Here is a 13521-nt window from a genome sequence, read left to right on the forward strand (position 1 = left end):
GGGGGAAGATTGCCAGATACACTTCTCCTAGGAGGGGCGCGCAGCAGGAGTCACTTACTGCAGCAGAGCTTTGGTCTTCCGGGCAGGATCATCAGGACGGAAGTTCTTGTACTCATCCACCTCTTTCTCAATGGAGAGAAGCTGGCTCTGGAGTTTGTTTCGCAGGCCTGGCAGGGTGTCTCGGATGTGATTTGTCAGTTGCTGCACAAGTAGAAGGTTGAGAAATGGGTTAAAAAGCCCGTGAGTTGTGATTGAACAGGGTTTGCTGACTCAGCAGAAGGGAAGAAACAAAATGGGCTACTCCTCTGTGACAAGGGGATCATTAGCCCTGTGGGCCAGAATAGGCTACTCCTATGAGCCACAGGGCATCAGTCTTGTGTGGCAGAGTGGGCCAGTCCCACTGACTGAACTAGCTTTTGAGTGGGGAGAATAATGAGATTATATCAAGGGGAAGCCATCATTGGACAGGTCATCTCTCCAGTATAAGGAAAGAGCTAGGTTATGGATCTGTCTTTGGAAACTCCCGGGGCTTCCCTGCAATGCAGAGGTAGCAGAGAGACCAGGCAGAGCAGGGACAAAATCAATACCTGAAAACTTTTAGACAAATTGGCCCCGCCAAGCTTCAAATATGCATGAAAGGTTGATGAATAGTGCAGCAAGGCCTATTATGTGGACATAATGGGGTTGTCAGGTTCCAAGAAGAAAAGGAGGTTGGTTTCTTTTGACAGTCCAGTGTCCAGGTGAAGATACTATCTATTTAGGTACTTATGTGGCCCTCATCACCATACTATCTGAGAGCCTTGCAATGCCCCTGTGAGGTAGGGATATCTGGCTTTTACAGACAGGGAACTGAGGCGCAAGGTAGTTTTAGGATTAATCCCTAAAGTCCTAGGCTGAGCAGAGACTTGAACCCAGGTCTCCTGAGTTGAACCCCAGTCTACCCAGTTCTCATGTAGCTAGGCAATGCCCTTTTCAGAAGGCCATCAGACACAGAACTATACTAGCTAGGAGAAGTACATAGTAATAATATTCTATACTTCCCTAGCACCTTTCAACAAAGGATCCTAAAGCACTCACAAACATTGACTAACTGAGCCTCAAAACTCCCCTTTGAAAGAGAAATAATTTGTGCCCATTTTACAGATTTATTACTGCTCTTGGGTAAAGGACAAGAAAAATTAAAATTATGTTTATTTCCATAAACTAGCCAAACAAAGGGGACTTCATTTCTATTTTGGGGGTGGATTTGGAAACGTATTTTACTGCAACCTCTTTAATCTTATCCATAAACGTATCAGACCTGACAAATCGGAGTCATCTGAGGACACCCTGTAAAGTGTCCCATTTAGGAGGATGAAGGACTTTGCTGTGCAAGTTTCAGCATCTTTAAAGCACTAAAACGTTAAACTTTTAAACTATGGGCCCTGCTGGAGTCTGGACAGGATCTGGGTTGGCTCTGAACGTCTTGTTTTAGGCTTTGATCCTGTCAACATGACACTGTCAGTCAAAAAAAAAAAAAAAAAAACCTGATCAATTTTGAAAAATATTTTTAAATCGGAAACAAAAATGTTCACAGAAAATTTCCAGGTTTTTTTAATTTTCCAGTTTTTCAACGACAAAATCAGGTCTGACTGTCAGGTTTTCATTAAAAAATGGAAAATTTCTACAAATTTTTTTTTAAAAGTGTTTTGCTAAATATTCTGTGGAGAATGCTTACCGTTTTCCGACCACGTGTTTAACTTTGACGCCAATGGGACGACAAACATGCTTAACGCTAAACACGTAGCTAAGAAGCTGCAGGATCAGGGCCTGGCTGTTTCCTTTACAATCTTGCCAAGCAACAGATGCAAATGGCTGCCGGCCACAAGCACTGAGCAGGAAATAGCCTGCACTGGCTCCTCCTGGCCACAGGGGCCGCTGTTGCGCCAGCACTTGGGCAGGGAGACAGTTTCTCCTCCTCTCAATGCTCCCCCTGCCAGTGCCCAAGGTGGATCCTGTGGTGCTGGGGAGTGGGAGGCTTGTGCCTGGACTAGGAGGGGACAGAATGGGGGATGGGAGCCCAGGAGCCCCCTTGAGCCTCAGTCCCTTCAGCCTGGCCCCCTCTGAGGTCTGGCTCCTCATTCTGTCCTCCCAGCCTGGGTCTGCTTGACCGTGGCTCCCTCAATCTGTCCCCCCAGCCCAGGCCCCTTGAGCCCCACCCTGGCTCTCCTTGAGCCTGTGCCCCCCAGCCTGTGCCCCCAGCCTAGTTCTCCTTGAGCCTCTGCCCCCCGTCCTCTGTGCCTCCAGCCTAGTTCTCCTTGAGCCTCTGCCCCCAATTCTCTGTACCTCCAGCCTAGTTCTCCTTGAGCCTCTGCCCCCAATTCTCTGTACCTCCAGCCTAGTTCTCCTTGAGCCTCTGCCCCCCATCCTCTGTGCCCCCAGCCTAGTTCTCCTTGAGCCTCTGCCCCCCATCCTCTGTGCCCCCAGCCTAGTTCTCCTTGAGCCTCTGCGACCCCTCCCCCATTCTGTCCTTCCAGCCTAACCCGCTTGAGCCCATGCTCCTCATTCTATGCCCCTGGACTTTTCCCCCTTGGAGCCTCTGTTCCCCTGACTTGCAGCTCACCTTCCCATGTCTGAGTTGGTCTCTCCACTCCCGGATAAACTCTGCGCACAGGAACCTCTTCCCCCACGCCCTCACTGGAACATGCCAAGGTAAAGGCCTTTATCACTGTATCCCAGTATTCCCTTGACAGTGGCTATCTATGATGTTCGTCTCTAGCAGAAGGGATGCGGGGACCTGAGCCTATTTGCTTTGATGGAAATGGGGTGTATGGTTAATGGTTTGAAAGCCACTACTACATCATCATATGGTCAACTGGAATTTAAAAAAAAACTGACTAATCACCAGAAATTCCAATTTTTGACAATCCTGTTTAAATAGTGTCCAGAGTAAATATCCAGAGTTTGATTTAATTCCTTTAAAACAAACTGCATAGGATTTTGTCTGCTCCTTTCCTCATGTACCTGAGGGGTCTTTCCAGCAAGGGAGAAGAAGCGGATCTGAGAGCAACATTATCAGATTGCTAATGCATGAGCTGGGAAGTACAACTGATCCTCAGCAAAACAGGGAAACTGATGACTAGGGCTACAGATTTGTCACTGCAGTTTTATTAAAAAATCAGGGAGCAGTCACTGTAAAAACAGACTCCAACGAGAGACTGCTGAATTGGAATTAATATGCAAACTGGACACCATTAAATTAGGCTTGAATAAAGACTGGGAGTGGATGGGTCATTACACAAAGTAAAGCCATTTCCCCATGCTTATTCCCCCCTCCCCCTCCCACTGTTACTCTCACCTTGTTGTCAACTGTTGGAAATGGGCCATCCTGATTATCACTACAAAAGGTTTTTTCCTCTGGCTGATAATAGCTCACCTTAATTGATCACTCTCGTTATAGTGTGTATGGCAACACCCATTTTTTCATGTTTTCTGTGTATATATATATATTTTCCTACTGTATTTTACACTGCATGCCTCCGATTAAGTGGGTTTTAGCCCACGAAAGCTTATGCTCAAATAAATTTGTTAGTCTCTAAGGTGCCACAAATACTCCTCGTTCTTTTTGTAAATGTAGTAAAGGTTGCAGGTTACTAAATTTACTGTGACTGCTCCCTGAGCTTTCTCCCCCTGCTCTCCTCACCCTGCCTAGTGGGCACTGACCATCTGCAACAGCATGTTCCACCCAGGTACTGCAACCCTAATCCTGCCTGGTGAGTTAGGGCAGCCAGGACAGGACAAAACATGAGCGATACTGTGACCCGGTGCATGAGGTCTCAACGGTCTGAGCAGGGAGCTGGGTTCAGCACCACAGGATAGGAGCCACTGGGCTTGCTCTCCAGTGTGGGCCTCCCCCGGGCCTGGTGACCCACTGTTTGGGAAAATCACGGACAGGAAAAAAAGACATAGACAAACAGAAAAATCATGGTATGCATGAGATTTTTCCACCCATGGCACACCTACAGCTCTACTGATAATACACAGTGTGTTTCATCTGTCTGTGTATCTTAGGGTTTCATACTGCCACCCATCATTATAGTCCAAGTGCCAAAATCAGTAGCAATAGCAAAGTCCCTCGAAGACTTCATGGAGTCTCTGACTCTCTTCCCTTTTTGGGGTCAAAACACTGCTTGAGGGAGAGATTTTGGTTTTGATTTTTTTTTAGTCTTTAAGATTTGTATTCATTTCTCTCTCTTTTTATTTTTTGAGTTGGTAGGGGCTTAGAGGCAGAAGGGGGAGTCAATGCTATCTCATTCTTATGGTGAAAAGGCTTTTTTTAAAAAGATTTTTTCACAATTTCAAATATACCAAAAAATATACCAGAAAAAATAGAGAAAAGTACATACGCTTTTGCTAACTTCTTTCAATTCTACTGATCTTAGGTGTAATTGAACTATAGCAATTAAAAAATTGTCAGACAAATGCAATTTGGAAGTTGATGGTGTCCCCTTAAATCTTAACATTTGAGGTTTTGGTTTTTATAGTTTCCTCCATCCAATGTGTCCCAGGAGAAGGCAGCCCTCCAGCCAGATTAGAGTCTTATCCAAATTAATTTATAAAACAATTTTCTGATAGGCATCATTTTTAATTGAACATCCAAATCATTTTAATTAATATTATAAGACTACAGGAAACGCAATGATCTCTTGAAGCTAAAAACCCAAAAACATGGTAGGCCAAGTTCTGCTCTCACTTACAGTGGTGTAAATCAGGAGGAAGTCTACTGGTGTAAATCCAGACTAATGCCATTGACTTCAGTTTACTTACTCTGGATTTATACTGATGTTACTGAGAACAGAATTTGGCCTTTTGTCTTTAGTGCATGAACTTGATTTTCAGTCCCGAGGAAAGTGTTTTTCATTATTTCAGTGTATTTGAGTCAGGCACAGTTTAGTGGTCCTGTACTGACACTCTCTCCTTTTGTGACCTTGGTCAATCATGTAGCTGTTCTGTGCCTCAGTTTCACAGCATTAAAACAGGGACAGTAATCATGTATCGATCCATTGTGAGTATTCATTAATTCATGTTTGTCAAGTGCTCTAGGAGTGTTTAGTATTGTCATTATCTCCAAGTAACTCTGGGTGACAGCCCCATTTGGGTCTGTTCTCTGTCCTGGTGGTGCCCAGCTGCAGAGCCCAGCTGCCGTTACCTGGTTCAACACTTTCTGCAGGTAGGGGGTACCCATGCGTTCAGCCATATGTCTGTAGGATGGATGGGAGAGAAAGAACTTCCTCTCTGCAGCCAGTGCAGCCTGAATGTCCTTCTTGCCATCAATGTCCTTCTGACTTCTGTTGACCACACCGATGTAACCTACCAGTGAAAAGACCAAAAGTCAGATGGCAGCACAGAGGAAGTGCAGAAACATTGGACACAGCCAGGAGACAATCCAGGGTATGGAGAGCCTGCGATATGACACTAGGAGGGGAGGGTAAAGGGGAGTCGAAAAGGGTGATTCTGCACTTGGACTCCTGGTAGTGGAAGGAGAGGGAGACCCCACTGATAACTTTAGAAACAAGTTGAAAAATTTAAACTGGAATTTCCACTAGACTCTGATACCTGGGAAGGAAAAGAGAAGGCAGATGGAGAGCTGCAGTTACTACTGCTAACCAGCTAAGATCTGTGAATCTCCCATTACATTTATTTATTATCGTGTCCTCTCCGCAATTCAATTATTTTTCTCACCCAGCTGTTATGTCTTGTCTTCTAAACTGTAATCTCTTTGGGGCAGGAGCTGTCATTTATTTTATCTTTGTATAGCACCTACCCAATCTGATTGTGTCCTTTAGGGCAATGGTTCTCAACCTTTCCAGGTTACTGTACCCCTTTGAGGAATCTGATTTGTCTTGCATACCCCCAAGTTTCACCTCACTTAAAAACTACTTGCTTACAAAATCAGACAAAAATACAAAAGTGTCACAGCACACTATTACTGAAAAATTGCTTACTTTCTCATTTTTTACCATATAATAAAATTAATTGATTGGAATATAAATATTGTACTTACATTTCAGTGTATAGTATATAGAGCAGTATAAATAAGTCATTATGAAATTTTAGTTTGTACTGACTTCACTAGTGCTTTTTATGTAGTCTGTTGTAAAACTAGGCAAATATCTAGATGAGTTGATGTACCCCCTGGACGACCTCTGCATACCCACAGGGGTACACATACCCCTCGTTGAGAACAACTGCTTTAGGGCTACCACAGTATAAATAAGGCTTCTGTTTTTATTGTTTGTTTATTAATTTAGTTTTTCAGAGTTTATTTTTAGCAACTTTTAAGTTTTATGCAGGTGTCTGAAATAGAGGTGTTATCTTTGTGTATATGGAAATAAGTAATGTCTATTATATACATTAGTATATATACTACATACAGTAATATATACTGTAATGAGTAATCTCTTTATAATGTTCCCTAGTGCGCTTTAACATACTACTCATTCAAACAGCACTATGTTAAAGTGCACTAGGGAACCTTTAGTGCACACCAGCAGGGTCTACACAGACCAATTAATGCACAGCATTGGTGTGCTTCAGAAGTCACACATAATACTGCTTCCTGTAGACCAGCCCTTCAATACAAGTAATCATTTCCGGTGTTTCTCCAGTGGTATTGGATAAACACCAGTTTAATTCTTTTTATCAGGGGTGTTTTATCTGTACCGGTTATAATGAAAAATCAAAAGCCCTAAATATAAATGTTAAAGAAAAAGAGAGCCCAGATTCTGGTATCTGGGAAGGAGGGGTGAGACCCAGGTTCCCATGTCTACAATTTTTCTTCCATAGAAAAAGGTATAACACAGAGAACAGGATTCTGCTTTTGGGTTTTGGCTGCCAGGACCGCATACTGAGGTACAAAGACTCTTGGGAAGGGATTCCCTGCAGAGGAGCATGGCCCATTTCCCCTTACAAAGAGGTAGGGAGGTTGGTTATTCTCTCTTGGAACTGAGGGACCTCTGTTTGCAGCTTGGAACTGAGGGGCCTAGTGATTTAACATCAGGTTTGGGGCAGATATTCTATCAGAGAGGAGAACACTGTTGTGGCACAGGTTCTGGGGAATGTTGGAGGAAGGGGATGGGACCAGGGGGAAAGAAGGGAGGAGAATGAGGAGGAAATGGAAAGAGGATCCATACCTCTTCGAAGGGGAAGTAACTTGTTTTCTAGCACATCTCGTGCATCGGTTCCTTCATCCATGAGGTCCAGTTTAGTGATGACTCCAATGGTGCGCTGGCCTATGGGGACACAAGCAGACATGTTAGCTTGAACCAACAACAATTCCTGTAAACTATTTGGGCAGAGGAAGCACTGCAAATTACCTGACTGGGTTCCACAAGGGCTCTTGAACTCAGCACATGGGACTTCCAGCCCAGGGTTTGGGGGAGAGGGGACTGGAGCATACCAGTGTGGTAGGAGAGGAGAGAGGGAAGGCTGATTCTCACATACCCCCATTCTGGACTACAGCAGAGAGGCGGCTTAGTGCAGATGGCTCTAACTAACAGCTCTATCCCCTTTAGGGAGAAGTTGGGTGACTGAAGGGTGAGAAGCCTTTTTCCTCATTGGAGGGAGAACCAGGAACTTCTAGAACAGGGGTCAGCAACCTTCGGCACGCGGCCCATCAGGGTAATCCGCTGGTGGGCCGTGAGATATTTTGTTTACATTGACTGTCCGTAGGCATGGCCCCCCATGGCCGTGGGTCGCTGTTCCCAGCCAATGGGAACTGTGGCGGGGAGAGGAGGGAGGCATGCCTGTGGATGATCAGTGTAAACAAAATGTCTCGCAGCCCGCCAGCAGATTACCCTGATGGGCCGCATGCCGAAGGTTGCCGATCCCTGTTCTAGGACAACAACCCATGCTGAAGCAACCTCAATAGGGTTTGACAGGGTACTTCCACAGGAGTCTGTGTGTTGAGCATGCCACTGCCTTGCCGATTGGAGGGTATATGGGTTGAGAACACCACTGTCTCAGGGGTTTGTGTGAACTGGGCAAGAGCTACGTGTGTTGGGAAGACTGTTTCCTGAGCAGGGGAACACGTCTTTGGCATACACCATTATTCATATCCAGGGACAAGGTAGAACCAGATCTAGTGCCAGAAGTGCCATGCTAAAACAAAAACAGAGGCTGGATTTACCTTGGGGGTCAACCTCCTTTGCAATCTTGAGGGCATCAGAGTTGGCGAGATCAGAGTTGGCTGGGGATACAGCCAGGATGAGGCAGTTCTCTTTGGTGACGAATTGCATGAGCATTTCCCGGATCTGGAACTCAATGTCAAGTGGCTGGTCCCCCACTGGGACTTTTGTCATCCCTGGTAGGTCCACAAGTGTCAGACTCAGGACTAGACAAGGAAAAGGAGGAGAGTGAGGGTCCCAATTAGAGTACCTTGTTGTGTTTATGAGAGGCATCTGTAAGTTTAAAAGTGTTTACCTACTGCATGGATAGGCATGATAGATATATACATGTAACTCAGCTAGCAGCACCCAGAGTCTCATGCATCCCAGAAAAAAAGTAAAAAAGATAGTTCCTTTTTGTTAGTGGAGAGAGCAGTGGACTGGGACTCAGAATTCTATAGGTTCTATTCCCAACTCTGCCACTGGCCTGCTGTGACCTTGGGCAAGTCACTTCATCTCTTTCTACCTCAGTTTTCCCATTTATAAAATAAGGATGATGACACTGACCTCCTTTGTAAAGTGCTGTGTGCTACTGATGATGCAAAGTGAATTATCAGGGCTAGGTATTATTATTATTATTATTATTAATAATAATAATATTAATAGAGAAGTAGTAGCTATCAGGTCTAGTAGTTAGAGCAGGGGACTGGGAGCCAGAAGACTGGGCAATATTCCTATCTTGTGTCTAATGGTTAGAGCAGGGGAGTGGGACACAGGACTTCCAAATTCTACTCCTGTTTCTGCCACTGACTGTGTGACCCTGGGCAACTCATTTCTCATCTCAGAGCCTCAGTTCCCTATCTGTAAATAGGGCTAATAACATTGACCAGTCTTTCTCAGTTGTTTTGCAGTTTAAGGAGCTTTGAGATCCCTGGTTGGAAGATGCCAGACAGGGACAACAGATTTATCAATGCAAATATTTTGCTGTGTATTAATCTCTATTATGCAGCAACTTCTGAAAGGCTTTTATTTGCCACATCCTAGTCTCTTCAGTCTCCTGCTGCCAAGGCATCTCAGTGTAAAGTGGGAGACCGTCCTTTCAGTATGGCTGATATCTACACACCATGAGTCATTCCTGCTCAAGGGCCAAACAGTGCATATACTACGAGAAACTTCTGCAGCATCTCCCCATCTTTGGTGCAGAAAAGAGGTGTTGGGGGAAGAAAGACAGAGATACAGTGAGAGAGGGCTGACTTTCAGTGAGCCTTTCACTCCATCCCCCTTTTGTGTGGCAGTAAACAATGCTCATAGGTTCATTATATACAGGAACAGGGTCCATATTATATTATGCCATTGATTTTGGTGGGGGATTCTGCTTAAAAAAAGACAATAGTGTGACATGATGCCAGATTTCCTATCAGCTTTTAAATCTGAACAACTGCTTGAGCTTCATTTGGAAATGGCAATTCATTGCTGCAGTAGCAGTTAGTCAGGTAAGTGATGTTGAGAAAAAGCCAAGCACAAGATGATTAACCAACTATAGGGCTGTATCATGCAATCCTTTCTCTGGTAAATGTCCAAATATCTGACAGGAGTTTTGCCTGAATAAGGGCTATGGGACTGGGCCCATTAAGATTAGGGGAGGATGCAACAGGTAAGAAACTGGAGCACAGGCACCGAGAGACTGTCTTTAAATCAGTGATTCTCCAACCTTTTCATTCTATGGAGCACATGGAGAGACCTTCACCATCTCTATTCTGAACACCATACATCTCCTGATCATAGTCTGAGAACAGCTCATTTAAATGTTAAAAGAAAACCCAGCAGAGGTAATCGTGGAGTAGCACTGGCAGATTATGAAGGGAGAGTTCCCAGCAGCCATTTAGGCTTACAGAATTATTTAGTATCTCAATCAAGAAGAAAGAAAAGGAGTACTTGTGGCACCTTAGAGACTAACCAATTTATTTGAGCATAAGCTTTCGTGAGCTACAGCTCACTTCATCGGATGCATAAAGAAGAAAATCTCATCAACTATAAGGTCTTTGAATGACCACTAAGGATTTTGTAATCTTTATTTTTTCTGGACAGGGAGCTAATCTAATCCCATTTCAAATCCCACACCCCATTCCCCTATATCATAGCATCTCTCCTTTCCACCAATAGAGTGCTGGATGTGGCTCCCTTTGAAGTCTATCAGTGCCGCCCCTGTGTGAACTGGGGGCGGGGAATCACTCGAGAGCCATGCAAGGTGCTCCTTTTCCCCTGAGCTGAGCATGCTGTCTCCACAGCAATCCCAGTCCCTACAAACCTGGCACAGCAGGATCCCATTTGAGTCTGGATCTTAGGTCCAGCATGGGGCAACACAGTGTACTACTGTCAGAAAGCTGAGTGAGTTGTCACAATGTGGTCAAAGGGCTGGAGATTGGTCCCGCATGGTCCAGCCTGTTGTGGGGATTTGCGAGCAAAGAGTCTGCAAGCTCTCACGGCAGCCATTTCTGTTCTTACTACCTTCACTCCAAGACAGAGCAGCATCAGGGTGCAAAGTCAAACCCCACCATTCTGCTCCCCCCCGCACCCCAAATACTCCAGTCTTGGATGTTGTACAGTACTTACCATGGGGAGAGTAGACCCGGAGGTTGATGGGGACAGGGGAAATTCCCTTGTTGGAGCCAGTAACCCTGTCTGTCTCAGCCTCGATCTCCAGACGTATTTCTTCGAAGTCGGTGAACTTCTTCCCTTTGCAGTGTAGAAACTCTCCAAATTCTAGTCAAACAACACTAGAAACTTACAGTGTGTCCCTGCTGGACTGAGGAAACCGTCAAAAGGGATAAGCTGTGGCAAAGGTCTCAACCTCTAGTGCCAGGAGGCTAGCAAAGAGGAGGTAACTAAGGTACTCCTATCACTACCAAAAGCTGAGGGAATCCCCTTCAGCTCAAGCCAGAGAGCTGCTGATCCTCAGTTCATGTCCCAGGAGGGATAGAGTCCTCCCCTTGATATCCAATTAATGATTCAGGTCTTCCTCTGTTGAAACCAAGGCAGCTAAATATACACCTGTCTGCAGGGATAAACGCCATGCACACACTGCAGTGGAACACAGTGTTTAGTGTTGTGTGATCAGTGTCTAGCACTTTGTTAGAGTGTTGGGGTAAATAATGGTGAAATCCTCTAGTGGTGAGAGGACCAACTTTCTGGTTACCAGTTACCTGAGGAGTAGAACTGCTGCTTTACAGATCTGAGAAACACAGGCTGGGATAAGTGTCCCACACTCTCAAGCACTAAGAACTCAATTCTGCCATTGAGCTACACCCAGCAATCCCACTGATTTCAATGAGAATTCTGCACAGCGAAGATTGGCAGGGTCTGGCCCTAAGTTACTGGCCGAAAAGACTCTCCTTGTATCTTCACGGTGAAACTTCAGTTCCCACTATGCCTGTCTTAGGTATAGCAGAAGAGACAGTTTTAGCTAATATGCTCCTGATGTAAATAACTAAGCCCAAATGTCATTTCTTTTTCTGTAACTGACACTCTGATGCTTAGTTCTCAACACATTTAAATTACATTACAGTAGAACCTCAGAGTTACAAACACCAGAGTTACAAACTGACCAGTCAACCACACACCTCATTTGGAACGGAACATATGCAATCAGGCAGCAGCAGAGACCCCCCCGCAAAAAAAATTTTTAAAAAAGCACGTACAGTACTGTGTTAAATGTAAATATTCGACAAGGTAAGGAAACTGTTTCTGTGCTTGTTTCATTTAAATTAAGATTGTTAAAAACAGCCTTTTTCTTTTGCATCATAAAGTTTCAAAGCTGTATTAAGTTAATGTTCAGTTGTAAACTTTTGAAAGAACAACCATAATGTTTTGTTCAGAGCTACAAACATTTCAGAATTATGAACAACCTCCATTCCTGAGGTGTTCCTAACTCTGAGGTTCTACTATAGTTCTAATCCTATGAAAAGCTGACTGCTAGGGTTCTCCAGTCTTATCTAGGTCTCATCCATTCAGTAAATCATAGCTCTGCAGTCAAGGAGGATCTTGGTGAAGCCACCTAATAAATTCAGCACAAGCTGATGAGAAGCACTTTGCTCCTGAACATTTAATGCAGCCTAGATTTTAAATAGGCTGAAATGAAAGTACTATTTTTATGGGAACGTATTCCAAGTTGCTTTCTCACATTGAGTAGTACCACTGATTTCAGTGGGACTGCTCTCAGAATAAAGCAGAACTCATGCTGAGTACAAGTATCAAAACCTGGCTCCAAGTGAGTTTAGTGCTGGCAGAAAGTGCCAAATTGACAGCCTTGTAGACTGTTGTCTTCTCTTTCCCACAGAGCAGGGATAGCATGGCAAGGTTCTGCCAATTAACTTTTATCCCAAACTGGAGGTGCCTCTTCTAGGAGTGAGCAGGGAGTTCATCTCCATGTCCCATTCAGTCCTTGGGCTCTTCTCAGATTGTCAACAAGTTTGCCAATTTTGTGTCAACTGTGGTGGTGGGTTTTGTGATGTGGACATCTGTCCATCGGGAAACAGAGTGAGAACCACCAACTTGTTTCACACTGGCCACACAAAGTGTGTAAGATTTTCAATATACTCTGATTATATTCCTATAGATTAGCCATAAAATTTATTAGAGGTTGGCAATGAATATTTTTTCTGTCTGGGATATAGCAATACAGAAAATGTTGGTGTCTGCAGAGAGGGAAGGTTGTACCTCACTTCATTCCTTTGTGCTATGTGCTGGGTTAGGATGGGAGTGGAGATGGCTCACATACCTGTTGTAGAGTTTACCAGCTGCAGGACCAGTGGGCGTCTGGTAACAATGCCTGATCCACGGGGCAGGAAGTCCCTGAAATAAAATAGGAAGTTTTTGATGAGTGATGGCTTCCTTTCTTCAATCTTTTCATGGCTTTGCTGCCTTTAGAAATTCAGAGATTCTAAAGCAGAGTGTCTTAGCCAGGGAAAGAGAGCAACAAAATTCAAGGCATTGGAAAACAAAACACCGTCTCACCCCCCCTGCAAAAATAAAGGGTTATGGGGGAGATTTCCAACAGCTCCTAAAGGATTTAGGAGCACAAGTTCCCCTTGAGTCAATAGGACATGTGCTCCTAAATCCCGTAGGCATTTCTGACAAACTCCCTAAAGGTATTCTTATTAAACTGATTTCCACAGAGCTCTACCTCAGCTTTAATACTCTGCAATACTGGAAGCATGGTACTGCCATCGCTCAGAATGCTGGAGAGGCCTGCACCACCAACAACCCTGCTCCAGAATGCTGGGAAGGCCAGTACCCTCTTCCTCCCGTCCCCCTGCAGTGAACGTGCAGTATTTCTGTGTCAATCTAATGAAGCTCCCTATAATCAAGGAGCAGATAT

The 13521-nt window shown here is 44.6% G+C and overlaps 1 protein-coding gene across 29 annotated transcripts in view; it reads right to left on the reverse strand.

Annotated features, from left to right (window-relative positions):
* The window catches only part of DNM1 (dynamin 1), a 104650-nt gene that overhangs the window by 57718 nt on the left and 33411 nt on the right, over window positions 1-13521 (reverse strand). For all 29 annotated transcript variants that reach the window (XR_006286143.1, XR_006286138.1, XR_006286142.1 and 26 more), the window contains exons 2-7: window positions 12922-12995; window positions 10758-10907; window positions 8168-8371; window positions 7173-7271; window positions 5189-5349; window positions 59-201 (exon numbers count right to left, since the gene is read on the reverse strand). Coding sequence is in view for 21 of the 29 variants with exons in the window: in XM_037879397.2 (XP_037735325.1) it covers window positions 59-201; window positions 5189-5349; window positions 7173-7271; window positions 8168-8371; window positions 10758-10907; window positions 12922-12995 (831 nt within the window). In the remaining 8 variants the exon portion in view is untranslated. The remainder of the gene's footprint in view (window positions 1-58; window positions 202-5188; window positions 5350-7172; window positions 7272-8167; window positions 8372-10757; window positions 10908-12921; window positions 12996-13521) is intronic.

This window comes from Chelonia mydas, chromosome 16 (assembly GCF_015237465.2).
Source record: "Chelonia mydas isolate rCheMyd1 chromosome 16, rCheMyd1.pri.v2, whole genome shotgun sequence".
Taxonomy (NCBI): Eukaryota; Metazoa; Chordata; order Testudines; family Cheloniidae; genus Chelonia; species Chelonia mydas.